Source organism: Drosophila sechellia, chromosome 3R, assembly GCF_004382195.2.
Source record: "Drosophila sechellia strain sech25 chromosome 3R, ASM438219v1, whole genome shotgun sequence".
Taxonomy (NCBI): domain Eukaryota; kingdom Metazoa; phylum Arthropoda; class Insecta; order Diptera; family Drosophilidae; genus Drosophila; species Drosophila sechellia.
In genome coordinates, this window is record NC_045952.1 from 21,213,866 (window position 1) to 21,233,552 (window position 19,687).

At 43.6% G+C, this 19,687-nt stretch overlaps 1 protein-coding gene across 3 annotated transcripts in view; it reads left to right on the forward strand.

Moving 5' to 3' along the window:
• Positions 1-908: 908 nt before the first annotated feature.
• The window catches only part of LOC6607470, a 31,879-nt gene continuing 13,100 nt past the window's right edge, over positions 909-19,687 (forward strand). The window contains exons 1-5 of one of the 3 annotated variants that reach the window (XM_032722682.1): positions 909-1,269; positions 5,404-5,612; positions 6,549-6,978; positions 7,256-7,570; positions 13,128-13,528. In XM_032722682.1, the coding sequence (XP_032578573.1) occupies positions 1,139-1,269; positions 5,404-5,612; positions 6,549-6,978; positions 7,256-7,570; positions 13,128-13,528 (1,486 nt within the window). In that variant the 5' untranslated portion in view covers positions 909-1,138. Of the gene's footprint in view, positions 1,270-5,403; positions 5,613-6,548; positions 6,979-7,255; positions 7,571-13,127; positions 13,529-14,999; positions 15,282-16,365; positions 16,429-19,687 lie in introns of those variants that run through there. The other 2 variants (XM_032722685.1, XM_032722686.1) reach the window with 2 other exon arrangements.

The window sequence follows — 19,687 nt, forward strand, 5'->3', positions numbered from 1 at the left end:
CTTATCCTTTGTCAAGGATGAATGTCGCACACAGGGACAGCTCGACTGTCTTCTGCCTTCTGCATGTGAGCTTGAGTTTGAGTTTGAGTCCCCGTGTCCTGAGAGTGCTGGAAATGTTTTCAAAATCCACTCAAGCTCACTTAGATGTCACCAGCGACGGCAGGTGGAAAATGGGCAGAGAATGGGGGCGTTCAAGACATTCAACTTAATGCTGTGCGCATTGTCGGGGATTCCCGGGGATTACCTTTCCCCCTTTTGCACACCAATAAACTTGACAGTTAATCCGTAATTGATCTGGAAAAAGGTACGATTATGATAATGAAGCTGACAATGAGCGCCTGCTGATGGAACTGAAGCTGACAATGAGGGAAAATTCAAAGAAAAACTCATCGACTGACCCAAAATAAACCCCCGAAAAAACCCTCAAAGTTTATGCTCACTTGGCGGTTAAAGTCGCATTCCGAAAGCCACATGAATTTCAATTTTTATTTGACAATCGGGTAAGAAAACAAAAAAAAAAATGACGAAAACGGGGAACGTGTCAAGACAAAAGTCCTTAGGGTCATGGCTGGGGAAATTCGTTTATGGAAATGCGTAAAACGCACAGAAATTCGCAACTTACCTAAGCAGCCATAACAGCAGATCATAAATAAAACAATATCTTATGAATGCTTACGCGTCGTATCCGTAATGTCGACGAAGTGGATATTCCGCTTTGGATGGCGGGGGTTGGATGGGTGGCTGGTTGAAAGTGCTGCTGCGACAAGTAAGCAAAATGATATTTGCTCCTTGGCACGCAATTGTACAGACAACACAACGAGGCAGCTGGGAACACGTGCAGGTCCTGCCAGGATATGTAAATCGACGCGTGTGTGTGCATAGATATAACCATGTTCCGCATCTAACCTACCCTACCCTGCCTCAGTTCCTCCCAGCAACATGGACATAGTGCAGGTATTAGTGTAAAAGCCAAAAGTGAGAAAACCAGCAGCCAAAGGACTACGCCACGAGCATACAAATGCCAGCCATGCCAGCAAAATAAGCAGCCAACACAGGGACACCAGCCACCTCTCGAGGCGCAGCAGCAGCAGACGCAGCAGGATTCTAGCCAGGAGCAGCAGCAGCAGCATCAGCCAACATGGAGCAGGATGCCGGAGCAGGTCCTGCGAAGAAAAGCGGCACCACCCTCTCCGTCGACCGGGCCGCCTTCCTTTTGCTGCGCGTCAGGAAAGTGTTCAAGAAGAAGCGACAGCAGCGCAAGGAGCGACAGTAAGTCGAACGTTTGCAATTACTTAACCACCGCGGGGGGTAATCGGCGATGTGAGGGGGAGCTACAAGGGGGGGTGGGTACTAGAGGGGGAAAACTGTTGTCGGGATTTGCCGGATTTCCCTCGCAATGAATTGTGTCTGCCAGCCGAAGGCAAACAGAATTAACAGTCTGTTTGAACGGCGGATTGAAAGCGGATTGGGCCGCAATCAAGAGCGATTTAGTTGCCAATCAATATGCGCGGTCCGAAACTAAATCCAATTTGGCTGACCAGAGCTGCATGTTTCAATAGTGCATTTTTGAGAAAGATTATATAATAAACTTTCACTAGAAACCCATTTTAATGAATTATTTTAAGCACTTTAAATGGAATTGTTGGAAACTGCAAACTATTTCTATAATCAGAAAAACAACCAGAGCTTATTTACAATTTATTACATTTTTTGAATAAGTAGAAATGGGATATAAAAACATATACATACGGATTACTTGCTTTTCTTGGTATTTTCTTCAAAGAGCGCAAACGTAAAGGATTTTCCTGAAACTAAACAGATGCAATAAATAAATACGTAAAATTCTTGTTCTCCACTATAAAGGAACTTTCCCTTTACATGGTGTTTAATCCCAGCTTTTGCCATTCACATTTCTAAGAATTAAATTTCCTATTAGAACTCAAGTTGTGAAATGTGCCACAAGCACACATGTTCAGTGCCACAGCAATCTGTGGCAACTTATTTGGGAAATCCTTAAAGACTCTTTAGCTTCAGCATGTGTGTACACTACTGCAAATTGCCGAATACCCTGCGGAAATGGCTAGAAAGCAGCTTTCAGTTTTCAGGTACTTGCATTTGAGCCAACTTTAGTTTTCAGCTCCTGCATTTGGTGGCCAGGATGCGGCATTTGAAGAAGGACCCTCCAAAAAGTAGCTGATAAATATAGCTCGTGGAGTCTCAGAGGCCAAGTGTTTTCTTTTTACTTTTTGTGGGCGTGTGGCTAGGTGGCGATGGGGGCGTGGCACACCCAATCCCGATTCCCATGCACGTTCCAATGCCATTGCTCATTTGCTTGCTTGCTGGCTGGAGGAAGGCAGCAGCTCGTTAGAGATTCGCAGCTATGTTTATCCCCGATTCGCCTGTTCTCTCCAAAGCAGTTTATTGCATAGCATGGCCCAAAGATGGAGGAGGAGGAGGAATTTTCCGGCTTTTTCTTTTTTTTGGGCGTGCTGCAGCGCTCCGTAATGAAAATGCTTTTTATATCCTGGCATGCTCAGCATTTGCTTAAGGAGCGGGAACTGCGCCAGAATGCCAAGCGGCAAACTCAATTAGGCACGAGCAACCCGTTTCCAGCGAATCTTCAAGTGGGCTTCCGCTTAAAGTTCACTCACTCACTTATCCTGAAGTTCGGCACCCTTAACCTCTTCGCTCGCCCCATTAAAATGGGTGTCCTTTTGGCCGCCTTTCGATGATTTGATTACACGAACAACATTTGCTCTAATTATGCACGCACATGTAAACACAGTAGCAAGTGCAATTACACACACGCGCCAACACACACACACACACAAATGCTGGATTACAGGGCGCACACAGTGCGTATGCGTAATTTGGCAAAGCCTTTCGGCTTAGTTGGCCTTTTTACACACAAACGATGCCCGAAATGAGACTGGAATGTTGTCGTAGCTGATGTTAATGTGCCACTATGTTGGCTTAAAGAACTTTATTAGTTTTCCACGTCGTGGGTGCCAACAGAATAACCAAATTTTCAGAAATAAGGGCAATCGGTGGATAATCCTTGGCCCAAAAAGTAGTATTTCATAACCCTTTGATTTGCCTGGCTCATTAAATATCACACCTCTTTATTATCCTTTTATGCAGGCCCCATCTTAAAGCACTTTTCGCAGTAATTCCCACAGCATGTTAACCTTTTTTTCTACTGGATACTCCTAGTCCTTCACCCGCCACTCCACCATGTGGCGTAATGTACGATTTACGTTTACGAGTATTTCACGTCAATTATGTAGATCCGCTTTGAGTTATGCGTGTGGGCTGTGCCGCCAGGTCGCTCACCCCCAAGAAGCCTCCGCTTCCGACTGCCCCGTTCACCCGTTACCCCCTTTCCCCGCCCAAAAGGACCTGGCTTTGTTGCGCTTTGAAGCGCCCTGCTGCGACCTGTAACAGCTTGCCTTTAGTGGCTGCTGCGGCATTATCCTGCTCGCATGTGCCCCTTTGTGTCGAGCAACTCAGCGCCGCCGGCGAACCTCGAGCCTCTCCAGCTGCACAGCGAAAATAATTCACCGAATTAGGCATTAATTTGGTTTACGGATATTCGGTTTTCAACTCGAATGGTGCAATAAATGCTAAAGGAGTCAGCTTGCACGGTCATAAAAAACCACTTCTAGTACAAATAACCATTTCTTATATATTTGAATGCAAAGAATATTTTCTCTTTAAACTTAAATAGATTTTATAGAATTTTAAAGCTTATTTTAAACTTTCAAAATTTATTTAACGAATATTTTGTTAATCTATAAGTTTCTTATAGTTTTGCAACTTGCTTGCTTGCATGAACTCCAACTCCATATATTTTAAGCTTTCTTATATATTTCTAGCTACTAAAATTGATTGATTTTCCAAACTATTTTTTCCTGTGTGCCGTAAAAACAAAAGGACGTCGCGCTTCGTCCTCACAACTTTAACTTATTTCACCAGCGTATTATGTAATTTTCGCCTTTATTTATGTGTGGACATTGTGCCTTGCGAGTGAATATGTTGCTCTTTTGGCAGCTTTAACTAAGTGTTACGCCAAGTTTTCTCAAGTTGTCCGCCGTTGTTTCGTCGCACACTCCTTTGGTTGCAAGGACGCAGATAAATTGCTTACATGATTCCCCCTGCCTTTTGCTGCAACACGGCTGTCGCTGCCATCTGTGATATGGAAAAGGACTAAGTGCGGGTGCAGCAATTGAATGTGTTGTCCCTAGCTGGCATCTTGTAAATGCCTCTGGGTGGGAAAAACTTTGCTGATTTCTGTTCGAAATCCTGCCATCCTTCTATCCCCCACTATTATCATCAATATTGCAGAAGGGGAAGTTGTTGTTGGTAAGAATGGCAGATATTCGGGCGCCTTGTCCAAATGTCAAAGTCAGAAATAAATCAAATAAAAAGTTTTCCATTTTTTGTTAGCATACACAGAACTCGTACTCTTATTTTTTTATTGCATGCACATACACACATGTACATGTGTGTATAGTTCAAGTGGCAAGTGGGTGGTTGGGTGGTTGGTTGTTTGGGTGTTTGGGCGGTGGAGCTGTTCCATCCGATTGACAATTGCCGGCGCAGGACCTGGACAGACGCATCTGTTGTAGGCGTCAAGTTGGGAATCGAGTTCGAGTGCCAGGAATTCAATCACACATCAGGCTGCAGAAATGCCGAGGGTTTCATCGCTCCAACGTTTCGTCATGGAAAATTCGTGCAAGCGGGGAAACTCACAGCTGTCGCAGGCAGTCGAATGATATCAGAATGGATTTTATAGGGGGTCTTATATAGGTGAGGTGTTGAAAGTAATTTCCACACAACAATCAAATGTAATTCACATGCGAGGGGCGCACAAAAAAAAAACAAAAAATGCGCAAAGCGACAGCTGACAATGACACTCTTTCAACGCACACGGGTTGCAAGTAAGAAACAAATTAAATTCTTGACATGGCGGCGTGCCACAGAAAATTGGTTGAATCAAATGTTAAGAGGGCTGAAATAATTTTACATGACTCGTTTTCCCAAAAACAAAGCATGATTTATATTCACAAAGGAACTAACGTCATTTTATAATGCATTATTAAAGTTTTGACGCAATATATAAGATTAAGATTTGGAAGATTTAAATATCTTTTGAATAGCACCCTTTTTCGCTCAGTGTATGTAGGAGTACATATGGGCGGAAAAGGAAAGGATGCCGCATGCAAATGAAACGGAAATGGCATGGAGCTGTGCAATGAGGACGGGAAGTAATTGCATTTGCCTGCTGACACTCCCGACTCGTCGCACTTAATAAATAATAGCATTAACTTATTATTGTCATTTTCTTTGGCTCTTCCGCACCCTTTGCTCATCCACTCACCACCTCCTTCTCTTTCATTTCAGAGCCCAGCAAAGTGCCGCCGCAGCGGCGGGTGGTGCGGGCGGCGCGGGTGGTGCGGCTGGTGGTGGTGGCGGTGGCTCCGGGTCACAATCGCGACCAGGCAGCCGGAAGCTGCCGCCGCCATTGTTACGGTCGCGCACACTGCCCGCCATCATTGTGCCAGGACTTCCGGTCGTCTCGCTGCACACGGATAAGCAAACATTTCAGCTGGGTGCGTACTATACGTTTTTTATTCGAAGTGGGTTTATTTATAAAAAAAAAAACACTGCCATGCGACAATAAAGCTTATTCTTTGCACTTTGCTTATATGCAATTAATCAAAAATTTCATGCGATAAGTTAATGTTGCATAAATAATAACTGACATGAGGTTTTTCAATACTTGCGGAATAATTAAATTTTTATTGAATAATATAATGCACAAAAGTTTGGCCATTTACTTACAATTTTAAAGTGGTTTAAATCACAATAGAAAAATGGAATGGTAAACAATGTTAGGGTGTTTTATATAATTCGGCTTAATTAAGATAGATTTTCGAAATTTCGAATTAGGTCAAGGACTACCACATATTTTTCAGCTGATTTGAGAGCAGCTTTTAAAGGCATGTAGGTATACTATAAAATGCCAGCTCTTCAAACCTTTCACTTTCTGGTCATTGAATGCATGAATGCATTTTCATGGCAACATGACCATGGCCAGGATTCGATTAACTAATTGAGCAAAGAGTGAAGCCAATTTAAATATAATTTCCGCGCTGTAAAGTGTGCTACAGAAAGGGCATAAATACAAACGACAAAAGCTGGCCTAGACTACCGAATTTAAATATATATTTTATTTTAAAAAGTAATATGATTAAATTAATATTCAGAAATGTGGAGATTTTAATTTGGGTTCTTCCAAGAAATTGTATTTCCCGGAAGAAATTGTATTTCAAAGTGGTTGAGTGCAAAATAAGGCAGGATAATAATGAAAACGTTTTGAACAATTTTATCTGTCATTTGTAAAGTGCCACACTTGGCACGTTGCACCAACAGAATAAGTAATTATGAACATTTGACAGGTTTGCAGCACAAGTTTATATATGTACATGTAATATCCACATATTTACCCTGATTTATTTTTATCCGACTTTCCAATTCCAATTCAGACGAACGTTTGCTGGGCAGCAAAAGCCGCAGTGGCAGCGCCAGTGGCCATCGATGGTCGCTGCTCACACGTGCCACCAACAGCAGCAGCATCTGCAGCAACAACAACCCGGCCAGCAGTAGCAACAACAACAACAATTTACACATTGCCAACAACAATAACACGCTGATGGTGAAATCATTGAATTTGCCCAAAGACGATAGCAATTTGGTCTATCGCCGCAAATCCTCGGGCAGCACGCCCCACCAACATCAGAATGCGCACCATCATCACCATCAGCATCATCACCTGCAGCAGCAGCAACAGCAGCAGCAGTTGCATCAGCAGCAGCAACTGCAACAGCAGCAGATGCTGCAGCACCTGGGGGATAGCTCGCTGTTCCAGTTGTCCGATGATTTCGAGTGCCACGCGGATGGTTCCCTGCTCCTCAGGTGGGTAAAGTGGAGGAGGAGCAACTGAATTAACGCTTAATTAGAAAATCCGAAATGGGAATTTTACAAACGTCAGACGGACAAAGTAAATAAATTAGTACGCTAACAGGTTGAAGTACCTAACTAATACGATTAATCACTGCCACCAAGTCATTCAAACCAAAGCATCCTTAAGTATTCTTCATAAGTGAAGAATGATTTACCGTATGATTTTCTTAAATTTTAAACTACCTTTTTATATTTCCTATATATATTTATTACCAATATTATCTTGCAGAATTCCAGCTCCTCATGTGGTGGCCGCACGAGCCTATCGTTTGGCAGCTCGAAAGCGAGCAGCCGCCTCCTCGGAGGCCTCCACACCGATGGCCCGGGAGCACACGCTCCACGAGATGCCGCTGGCGGAGTCGGCTAGCTCCGGATCTGGCACGACCTTCACGCGTCTGGCCAAATTGCTGCATCAATCAAGCACGCTGGCAGGCAGGTCCAATCTGCAGCCACCGCCCACGGCTGACAATGCGGTCCAGAGCCTGGGCAGAGGATTGGGCCTGGGACTGGGCGAGGAGGCGCCGCGTCGTCTGTCCTGGGAGAGGTGCGTATACGTAATTTACGGCATTTACCCCGACAACGCTGTCAACTTTCACCTTGACTCCACCCTGACCGCCTGACTGCTGGTGGCGAGCTGGTGCAATTAGCTAATTTCATTTACGCCCTCAAGCTGGAAAGCTGATCTCGGTCGTGTGTCTCTGGCTGCGCCACCTAATGGCCGGCCACATGAGGTTGGTTAGCTGCTCGGTTAGTTGGTTTAGAGAAACGGAGGGATGGATGGATGGATGGCTGGTTGGATGGACGGACTTAATGACAGGACGGCAGGCTGCTCTGCGTTCGAGTGCCGCATTTGTCTTTATTCGTTACGCCTCACGGGCGGACTAATGGAGACACATGCAGACGCAAGATTAACACGCCCGGAGCAGCTTCATCCACCGCTCCATCCTTTCCTCTCCGGAGTATGCTGGCTTAATTAACGTCACTGGTCTCCCACTCGATAAGTTGCACAAATCAAACCACAGCTGGCTGACTTGCAGGTGGCATTAGACGGACTTAATCGTGCTTTGCAACCTAAAGTTTACATCACACTCAAAGGGAATCATCCAATTAGGAAATAATTCGAAACAATCGAAACAAAATATATACGCTTTTGCGTATGAACCGCGTACAATACGCATAGCCAATCGAATCACACTTGTTAAATTGTGGTTTAATTTGTATTTTGTTGAGCCACATTGAATTATTGAGTGGGGTGGAGGATTGGTTGGATTGGTGGTACATGTTAGATGGGTTTTACCAATTTCGGCGCACATGCTGTTTCGAGATTCACAAGCTTCAACGGATTTGTGGGCGCATCAAAACTAGTCCTGATTAATTATGCAAGCACATTTATCGATGTGCAGCCAAAGGATATGCGAACCGAACCAATACCACATGTCTCCCCGACGGAATTAAGCAATTTACGAGCGGAAAGGACTACGCCTTGAACTCGGCAACCGGCACTCAACAATGGACCACTTGGCGTTGGCCATGGCCAAGAGTGCAAAATCATTTTGGCAAACAAGCCGCAGGAGGTACAAAAGGACCTTTTCCCCCCCACAACACTGATTGCAACGCTCTCTGTCTGCCACTCCCCCACCCTCCACTCCCCTCCTCATCTCTCGTCTGACAGCAGGACACAGGGATATATGTACTCGAATATAGTGAGTCTAGTGGCGCTACCACGTCACTAGCCATGGCACTGTTTTATGCGTTTAAACCTTGATATTTTAAAATGCAAAAACCCAGAAACCGAAACAAAAGGAGTCCTTTTTTTTTGGGTTGCGATCGTTGTTGTTAGATGGCTAAATTTAGAGGCAACGAGCTTGTTCGCAAGTAAAACATCGCAAATGGCAAGAGTAGCAGGCAGCAATGCGCATAATAATAACTGCAAAGCTCCAAGTTGGCCAAGTTAAAGTGGGCAATGGGCGGAGGATTCGAGTTAGGGTCTTAGTTGGGGTTTTTTTCCAGCCCGCACTGGCTTAATTGTGAATGCATTATTCATGAGCCAACAGCCAAAGACAAAGATGGAGACGGTCCTCGAAGCGTCAGCGTTTTAAGAAACCGCAGGAGTCGAAAAGCGGTAGTCGACTTAAGGATATCCCGTATATAATATTAAAAAAAAAATGTTTTAGCTCTCTAATTTATGGCTGATTAAGCATTGCTGTCAGAAACAATAAGTTTCAACAAAGATTTTATTTATTAATACGTTTTCCGGTTTATTTTTGCTTTACATACAAAAAGGCATATGTTGTCATTTACACAAAAGACCCTTCCGCCTATAAATAAGCCTAATTGAAAAACAAACAGAGGCTGCCATTAATTAGATTAATGTAGCTGCCAAAGGCAAACAAACGCTGTTAATTTTCAATAATATGCAGTTGTTAATATATAAATGTTTATACTAAGTTATAAACTTGTTATGCCACCGCATTTTGCAATCCAGAGGTATGCTGCGACGGAAAGGACGCGATGCGGAGCCAATAAAATGGTGTCCTGCCACCGCGCAGCCAGTCCAATGTTGGGGATAAAGTTTTGTGCGTCTTGACGCCAGTGCTCCTGTGGCAAGAACGACTGGCTGCCACTAAACTAGCTGCGACAACAAGATGCCACTGGAAGTTCGAGTAAACGAACCATAACTGAAATTGCGCATACGTCATGTGCGCCATGCACACACACAAACACACTCAAAGCACACACACACACCGCACACACACAGCGATGCGAAAACAAATACAATGACAAAACTCATTAGCTGACTTGCGTGGGCGGTGGCGGTAGGTTATGTAGTGTAAAATTTTATAAATTGCATGCGGCTTCGCGGAACCGAAAAAAAATACATAATACAAAAAAAATGTTGAGCTAAAAGCCCCGACGAAGTCGCCGACTTGCTGATGTCAACATCAATTTGTGCGGCACGACCGCCATTCTGTTTCTGATTTATTTTCAGTTTCACTTTGAGTCCTTTGAGCGGGGAACCTCGCTGCGTGTGTGTGTGTTCGATTCGCATAAAAGGTCGGAAAATGCAGGGGGCAAGCCCCAACCACTGATGATGAACGACAGACAACAAGCAAAAATTTGGCCCTGAATGAGTCGCCGGCTGGTTGAAGTTGGCCAACAGTCATTAGGCCTAATATGCGGCTCATTTGAAACGGACCAAAAGGGATATCGATCCAAAGTTAACTAACTTCCATATCCCAATGCACTTTTCACTCACATCCAATTACTCTGCCGACGACACTAAGCCATGTCGTCCAAGTCAATTGTTTTTGGGTACTGCCAACCCACATCTGAGTCAACTGAACATTAGGAGCATTTTCCACACTAGGTTGTCACTTTCCCCAACCTTCGAAGGCTTAAAGGAGTTTGCCAAGGACATGACCAGAAATTTGCACAGCATTTCGCCCCCAAGGAAGCCTGAAATATTTAAGCAGTCAAGGGATTGGGTGCGTAAATGTGTCACCTGTTCTTAGCACATTTCCTGGGGAATCGCATCTGAAATCAGGCAGTTGGGTGAAAAATGTAAATGAGAAACCCAAATGACAGAAAAATCTGCTGCGGAGGCACTCACAAAAGTGAGTGGATCACACATGCAGACAACATTCAATTTCAAAAGATTTAAAAGGAATATATCATAGAAAAATATATAATTATTCGACTTCTATCACAGAAAAAATCACACAAAGTATAAAAAAATTATATTTATATGTATGAAGTGACCTTAAAATATTAATATTGAGATTAGTAACTTAAGGATCTTTTTATTTTACCTTATATCATGAGGATCGTCCTTGCACCTTATGACTATTTATAAACGACCTTGTCAAGTCAAATGCTCCACTGCATTGTTGATTTTCCAATATGGTATCCCTGGCTAAGCAAAACATTGGCCCAGTTTGTTTGGCCCAGCTCTTGACTTATTTGCCACCAGTTGGCAGTTGGCTAAAGTGCTTGTATGCATAAGTTAATAACAATCATTACTATCGACAGCTCCTGGCTGTCAGCCTTATCCAGAGCTTTACTTTGAGGTTTGTTGGCAAACACGCTGCCATCTTATTGGGGGGGAGGACTAGGCACTGGGAACTCTGGGCATATGGTCGCCTGTCATTCCTCATCTGCATCCCAATCCGCCCACGATGAGGTTGACAACTGGCAAGGGCAAGACGACACAGCGGCAAGTCAAGTAGAGCTAACTAGGGTCTACTTTGCCGCCTGTCGCCTGTCGTGAAATGTGTCTGTGGCTTGGGGGTTCCTTATAGTTCTAACCACTCCGTAAGCACCACCCCCCAGAAACAACCCCTAACCAACCTATGGATACCGCACTCAAGCCCAGCCATCAGGCATCCACGACGATGACGAGTACAAGTTTTTGCAGCACACTTTATTATGGGATGTGGAGGTACACAGAGAAAAATCGTAGTAATCAAACAAAAGCACACTTTGGAAACTAATGCATTTTCTAAGTACAACTTTAATAACTTAAGTAAATGATTTTAAATTTAGCAACTTGAAATAAGCCTTAGGTACTTATTTCTCGCAGTGTTTCCAGGAAAGTACCAGCTTCATGTGGATAGGGTTGACTTTTTGGGGTTGGGGAAGCACTTCGTTTGTTGCTTAAAAGCGTCGTAATTTGATTGAATTTGCGTTGATTAAGCGTATTTAGCTGTTGGCAAATTATGAATGTGTTTAATTGCAAACTCACTTAATTGTTCCACGAAACAGACGAGCAACGCGGCAAGAGCGTCTCTGGGTCTATTATGGTTTCGGATTAACAGAATTAGCGTGTGTACAAATGCATCCGTCTACAAGGCGGAGTCCTCTCTACCCCATCCCCAATCCCATTCCCATTCCCATTCCCATATCTCAATTTGAATTTACGAGGGCGATGCGATTGCCGACAGCCTTTGCGGTTTTAATTGAAAATGTTGCGCATACGACATGTTGCACGGACACACACACACACACACACAACCGAATCTCGCATTAATATATGAGCTTTCATTGGAGGACAAACTGGTTACGAGTTTGCTGGCGTAGAGAAAGTTCATCTCAAGGCTGGTGCGTGCTTAATGCGGTCGAGTTTGCCAACTTGACTCTGATTATGCAAATGCTGTAAATGAGCAAAAGAGCAGGGAGGGGGGGTAGGTAACTCAATTTGTGTGTGCGGCTTGCAAATGAATTCTGGGCGGTGCAAACACTGCACAATATGATGCAGCAAAAGAAAAACAAAGTTCGCGCTGGCAAAGTTCAAATTCACGGTGCAGTCCAACCCAATCCATTCCATCCTATTCCATCACTGATTCCCAGGCAGATGGCAAATTAATCCATTACTAGGCCGCCAAGTGGGCCGTAAATTGCAGTTTACTCTGACCCATCAGCCACATCACTCACCTCCATTCGCAGGCCATAAACTTGGCCAGTCATGGGCAAAAGCGTGCCAGTTGAACGGAAAAAAAAACGAAGAAAAGTGCGGAAAAAGCTCAGAAAAGTGTTTGACTTGAATGAAGAAATACGCTCGAGCGGCAATGAACATGCGTCAACTTTGTCAGCATTATCCGCGGCATCGCATTAGCACCAGCTGTCCACTGTAGTGGCTGCACTTAGAGAAAAATCGCACAAAAACTAGTCCTTAAAATCCCTATCCACTTCTAGAAAAATAAGTTTTTCAAAAAACTACTGCTTTGATTTTAAAAAGAAGAGTGTAATTTTAAATATCACATGATTTTTTCTAAGTGCACCTGCACAGCAGTGGCGACACTTGTACCGCTGCCCCGTTGAGCGGCTTTCTCCTCTTGGCCAGGCCATAAAGAACGGTCGCATTATGGCAACTAGGCCGGTCGGCCAGTGACCGCAGCGGCACTTAATGGTCGGCGGGCAGCTCATTAAAATGTCAGACAGCGTGAAGTAATTACGATACTCGGCAAGTTTGCACTTGTTAGAGGATGTGCACAGTGCCCTCCTCCTTAGGGAATCCCCGCCAGAATCCATTGAGCTGCTCGTCGTGTTTCATGGCTTTGCTTTATGTGTTTTCTATTTTTTGTTTCTGTTTTATTTCTTTGCAGGCGCAAGGACAGCAGTGCTCTGCAGCGCTCGGCCAGCATCGATTCCTTTGCCGAGATTGTGTTTAGTGAGTCGCCACGCCCCTCGCTGGCAGTCACGGGACCAGGTGGCTGCGCCTCCGCATCCGGCGGCCCCTCGCCATTCAGCAAACGTCCATCGGCCAGCAGCCTGTACTCCAACTCAACGTGCAGCTCCTTCGCCTCGCAGGTGCAGGCCCAGCTGAATGTCAATTACGGTGACTCGGCACTGGGATCCGGATCAGCAACGGGTGGACCGGGCTCGGGTCACCACCATGGGGCACCTGGTGGCGGCAACGGGGGCAGCAGTGCCAGCAGCAGTCGGCGCGAAAGCATGCTCAGCCCCTCATCCACGCGCCGCTCCAAGCTGACCAGAATCATAAACGGTGAGTGCGGGAAATCGGATGCGGAATCCAAAATTTGTTGCCAGGCGATGCGTGCCGTATCAATGGATAGTGCTATCCATTCCTAACAATCTAAAACATAACATTTTCCTTACAGCTTATGGTTTGTAGAATTTTATTGCAACTTTATGGCTATTTATTGGTTTTCAGACAGAACATTGCAGATCAAGTTACCATATTATGCCAAAACTAGCTAGATAAGACCAAAAAATATCGCACTCACGCATCACTGTTGCGTTGGGAAGCTCACTTCCTGGCCAGAAAGGGGAAATGGAAGTGGACGGGAAAGAGCTCGTCGTTCTAGTCATCGGTGGCTTATTTATTTCGCTGCAGCCGGCTGATTGAAATTCAAATGCGCACTTGAGTTTTCCGGATGGAAAGCCGGGCAGACGCGGAATTAAATCGATTGCCACTTGGGCCAAGTGCCCGAGGCTCCAAAGTCTAAAAGATTGAAAATCGCAGAGCGTCGCATAAATCAGACATTCGATTTAATGCGCACTGGCGCACTAGAGAATCTGCACAAACTTTGTTTAAAGGTGAAACATTAGCATAGACGGCGATGAAAACAAACTTCCAAGGCCTTAAAATACTCAACACGCTAACGGTGAAAACTTGTGAGGTAGTGCTTCGCGGTTCAATCCGTTGAAATGGTTACTAGGCTAAAACCAAAAGTTGTTCAAAATGCTCAAGCGGCTTCCTTTTAGCAAAACTTTGTAGCCAAACTTTTCCTGGAAGTGCACTTCACAGACCAGCCTATCGGAGTGGAAGCAATAAAAAGCGGGAACAAGGCTACGATTAACACGAATCAGTAAAAGCAGCGGATTATAATTACATATTGAGAAATTAGCACATACTACTGGTATGTGATGTACAATATAAGATATGATCTCACAACAATTATCCAGTAAAGTAGTGAGTTAAAGCAAATTGTTTGTTACTTCCAAGCATTTTCTAGATAGCATTTCACACACACATTTTTCCTGTGTAATGGCATTTATCGGTTTCTTCGAGAAATTGCTTGTGATAAACGAATTAACAAAGCCGAGCTTCCTTTCAAAACCCCCAATGGATTATGCTCTCTGCGATAGCAAGAAATAGACTTTCTGAGAGCGGCTTCTTTTCTCTCCCACTCACTATTCCGCTTTATCGCTGCCCCCAGCAGAGAAGCTTCCAAGTTGCAACGCCACAAAGAGCAAATTCCAGTGCTGACAGCTTGGCATCAAAAACTTACAAAATAGCTAGATCAGTTCAGTTTTCTAGCTAGCTTTTTGAATGGCATACCATTAAAATGGCGACTTCTTGGAAAACAGCGATTAACTGTGAAGCGCTGACCATTAACGGCCAACGCAAACGCCAACGCAGACGTCGACCGCGACGCCGGCAGACAACAACAATAACTATTATTCCCCACGATCGCAGGCGCAACAACTGAAAATCAACTTGCTTTTCTTATTTCTCAGTCGGCGATCGTCTTTTGAGCGGAGAGCACACTGCTTGTCGGCGACGCGAATAAGAGTTTCCCCTCGTTTCGTTACTGTTTTGAAAAAACGAGCGCTCCAATTGGCGAATCCCTTGATTATAGTCCACATCCAATGGATGGATGATCTATTATTTGTTTGAAAGTGCTGAATAAGATACCGGATTTCTGGTGAATTTAAAAAATTGCGCAAATGAAAAAACGCGTCTCTTTGCGTTTTGTTTCTGCTTCGCTTGCTGCGCCTGCGTGTGTGTGAGTGTACGTACATATACGCGCTACCTGTTTGCTGTGTCGCTGTGTGAGTGTTGCGAGAGAGAGATCACCTTGTTGGTGTTACCTGCTTAAAAAGAGAGAGCCAACAAAAAGAGAGTGTCTTTGTGTGAGTGCGCTGCTTAAGAAGTGTCAAAAAACTAAAGGCGTCGCTTTCGTTAAAAAAGAAACGTTAAACTCAAAACAGTGTTTAAAAAAATACACACAACAAGAGCCGCAGGGCAAAGAGAAATTCGTAGTGTGTGTTTATTAGCAATGTTAATTAAATATTACGTGCCAGTAAAAACTGAAATTTGCTGGGAGACAGTTGGGCTCTAACGGTAATTGGATTGCATGTCCAACTTTGTGGGAGCCGCCACAACAACAATTGCTCAGGCTAAAAGATAGAGAGGGGGCAGCGAAAGTGAACTTTTGCTTTTGCGGCAGAGAGGGACGACAAGAGAAAAGGGAACGGGAGAGCAGGCGAGAGCAATTTACTCACGTGTCTATCAAACTGTCTCCCTTCTGATGCGTCTTCTTCTTCACTGCACGCCGCCCCCTCTTTAATTTTTTTTTTTTTTTTTTTTTTTTTTTTTTTAGCGTGCGTTTATTTATTTAAAATCTGTCCTAGTGGACAATAATTAAATGGTTTTGCGGGGGAACATTAGCTTAAGGGATACTATTGTACATGTATTTGTGGCGGGTTTTGCCCCCTCTTTAATGCAACATAATTATTTACACTGCGAAACAGTTTGATTATTGTCAATTTTATCATTATCAACCACAATGAAAATTAAAATTTAATAAAGAAAATTAGCTCGTTTGGTGTCAACTAAATTCAATAATGCTTAAGCAACAAATTTAATTAAAGAATTCTGTAAATTATACAGCAAAACAATAAAAAAAATATGCTGTTAAATAAAAATTGTAGTAGTTACATAGTGGTATTGAAACAGAAACCGATTGGGTTTCTCTCTGTGTGAGCTCCTCTCTCGCTCGCGCACACACAGCCACAAGGAACTGCAACTGTAAAAAGCTTTTTGCAAGCCGACTGATCTTTGTTGTTGTCTCATTTGTTGTGTTGTTTTCACAGTCGACGTTTTCATTAAAGTGGTTTGTGCAGCAATTTTAAATACGCTCCCCGCACAATGAACAGGTAAGCAACGCACACATACTTCACCTTTAGCACACATGCACACACAACCTAACCAGAGACACACACTGTTACACAAAGGCAGCATCTTACTTTGTTGTTGTTTTTTGAGTGATCGTTGAATGGGTTTAAGGGGAGGGTGGAAAAATATGCAACGACATGAAAAACTTCAACTATTGCAACATTTTAGCGTCGTCTTGGCTTTTGTTAACCAAGGTTTATTCACACCGCAGGAAAGTCAAAGTTGTCGGGCGTCTGAAAAGGAAAATGTTTCATCTGTTAGTTGGAAAAACCCGGCATTATAAAAAAAAATCTCGTCAGCTACGTTTTTCATTTTCCACTGCGTTTTTCCAATGTGCATGTTATGCCTTGCGGTTTGTTTACTGCACTTTCTGCCGCTGACAGCTGCAAATTTGGCTTAGCACGCAATTTTCCTAGGCCACCAAGTTCCATTTTCCCATTTTCCACCCACTTTGCTTCCAATTCAAGCCGAAGTTCATGCTGACCATTAATATTTCAACGGTTGTTTTTAGCCATTGTTTCTATCTTGGTTCGTTTAGCAAAACAAAACCGTAAACCCTCCAATGATTCCGCACATAAAGTTCAAGAGACGAATGTATGAGTTTTCCTTTTAGCCGCAAAGTAGTACAAAAACAATAACGTACAGCGAAAGTTAGTGGCTTTAAAGCATGAAAAAATAAGACATTCTACTGTGCACTGAAAAAATGTATCATCATAGGGGAAATAATCTCTTAAGGGAAGATTTTGGTCTAATATTTAACATTATGTATATTATTTATTTCTTGTTATATTTATTTATTACCTAAAAGAAGGGTTGCAATTTCTTCCAGTGCAGCCAAGTTCCGTGATCCATAGTCACCTGAGAAGAGGATTTTGCTGGGGTCGGAAAGGAGTACCGACCCGAAGCACTTAAGAGCAGCCCGCAGGCCAAAGTTTATGTTTGCGTTTGCCTTCGCTATTCTATTTTATTGGGAGTTGTGCACTTATTAAAAAGTTTTAAATGTTTGATTAAAAAGAATTCAACGTGAAATTTGCTGTGGCACATTGCTGGCAACTTTTACCCATTCTTTAAGTTTGTTTACTTATAGCCCGCCACCGCTTCTTGCGCCCATCTTATAGTTATCGCATTTGCTGGTTTTGGCAGCTCAAAAACTTGCTCAGCTCATGGCTGAAAAATAAACATTGGGAGGGAAGCAACAGAACAACAAGCGGGCAAAGATATCAGTTGTCGTCGATGTGTATTGTACAATAAGTATGTCTGCAGATAAGGTAGAGAGCCCCCAATCCCATAGGTGTGTTCCCCATGATTAAGGTAGAATGTGTGATTTGAAGCGCTTTTTAGCGAAATGGGGGAATAGCGTGACTTGTGCGGTAACGAAATTTGAATAGGAACCGCTTTTTTATATATACATATGTAGTAGCTCTGAAGTTCGCAAACAAAAGCGTGCTCTGTCGTATGACAATTCTCAGTCTTTTCCAACGACTACCATTCAATGCCTTCATTAGCAACGGATCCAGAACGCCACCACCCACGCCTGACTGACTCATTAAGTTCCCAGAAATGCTAATTTATTAAATCTCTGCCTGTAATAGGAGCAACTCTTTAAAGGCCTTCGCATCGATTTTCAAATGTCGAACAGCGCGACCAACGAGTCGTGCAAAGTGAAACACTATAATGGTCTTCAGACCCCCAACTTCCCCAGCTCCCTTGGTTCCTAACCCGCCTGACCTAAGTTTATCCTCCGGTTACCAAAGCTATGTCTATGGCTATTCCCATTCGGTTTCCATGTGTTCTCCCATGGAAATCGCTTTACAAAGCAGATAAGCAAAGCGAAATCAATCAAAAGACTTTTATATCAAACAATATAAATGGAATGCTTGCCGTTGTCGTTGTCGTTATAGCTGTGATTCCCTACATATCTTCGACGGCTGAATTGAAGTTGCGTTTGTCACGTTTGTCAAAGAACGCAATGAGCACGTAGATCCCACACGGCGACCCACCAATACCACTACCAATCCCAATCCGATTCCGAATCCGAGTTCCCCGAACACGGCAACCGGACGGATACACCGAGTTTGTAGATACATATTCAGATACACATAGGAGAATGCAAATGAATGGCTATGGGCTACGGGCGGCACATATGTCAAATGCTCTGTGGCAGCCGCAGAGAAAACTTGTGCGACTTTTGAACTTAATGCCCGCAAAGGTCACACGAACAGGCAGTGGGGCACACACACACGCGCTTGTATTGGTAGTGAGTGACCCAAATGTGCCGATTGAGCTTTCTTACAGGCTAAACATGGTCGTCTCCTGAGAAAATTGTAACAAGGCAAAAAATTCTGCGAATCATGTAGGAAACGCAATACCAATTTTTACGAGGAAGTTTCACTTAGAAAATGTAATAACGTGAACAAAGTGGCTCTTTATTAACTCACAAAAATCGGCAGAGAAATGGCATTTTCCGAAATCAAGAGACACGAATACTTTCTCGTCTAAGGAATTGTGCCAAGTATTCGAGGATGATGCCTCCAAATGAAATTTTCAAAGCACGAGTGGCTCTTTGGAAAAAAAAACATGCTGAAATAAATACGATGCAAAACCACAATTGACTTAAGGGCTTGAAAAATTAGTGAGTTGAAACTTCTTTGTTGATTTTGAAACTTTTGCTGTGTGTCCGTATTTAGACCATGTTAATAGTGCACTCCCCCTCTTTCCCCCCTGAACTCTAGACCCACATCCCGCATAAACTTTTCAATTTGCAGGCCAAAAGTCTAAAAACCCAAAAAATAAAATCTACGCAAAAACCGAGATCCCTTTATGCACGACAGATTTGCGCCTTGACCCCGCCCGGGTAAAAAAAAGAGAAATCCCACAGAAATACAAAAAAAATATAGTCAACGGCAAAAACTTTGTGCAAATCGCGCTGGATTTACATAATTTTAAATGCTGGCTTATTGGTTTGTGTTTGTTTCCACAGCGGATCAGGCGGAAGATGGTCGGGGAAAAAAATGGGCCAGGAAGTTGGGCGAGTCCGAGTGACCCGGTCGAAACGTTTATTGCCATTTTGGCTGGGACTTTTTCGGCCACGGGAGCGGGTTTCTTTCTTCCATTTGGTCACTGTGATAGCGACGAGGGTCCAATTTGCATATCTGATTAATATGAATACATTAGTTTCGTGATTTGGCACAGTAAACCAATAGAATTAAATGCGTTTGCTGATTGCAGAGACAAAGGTCA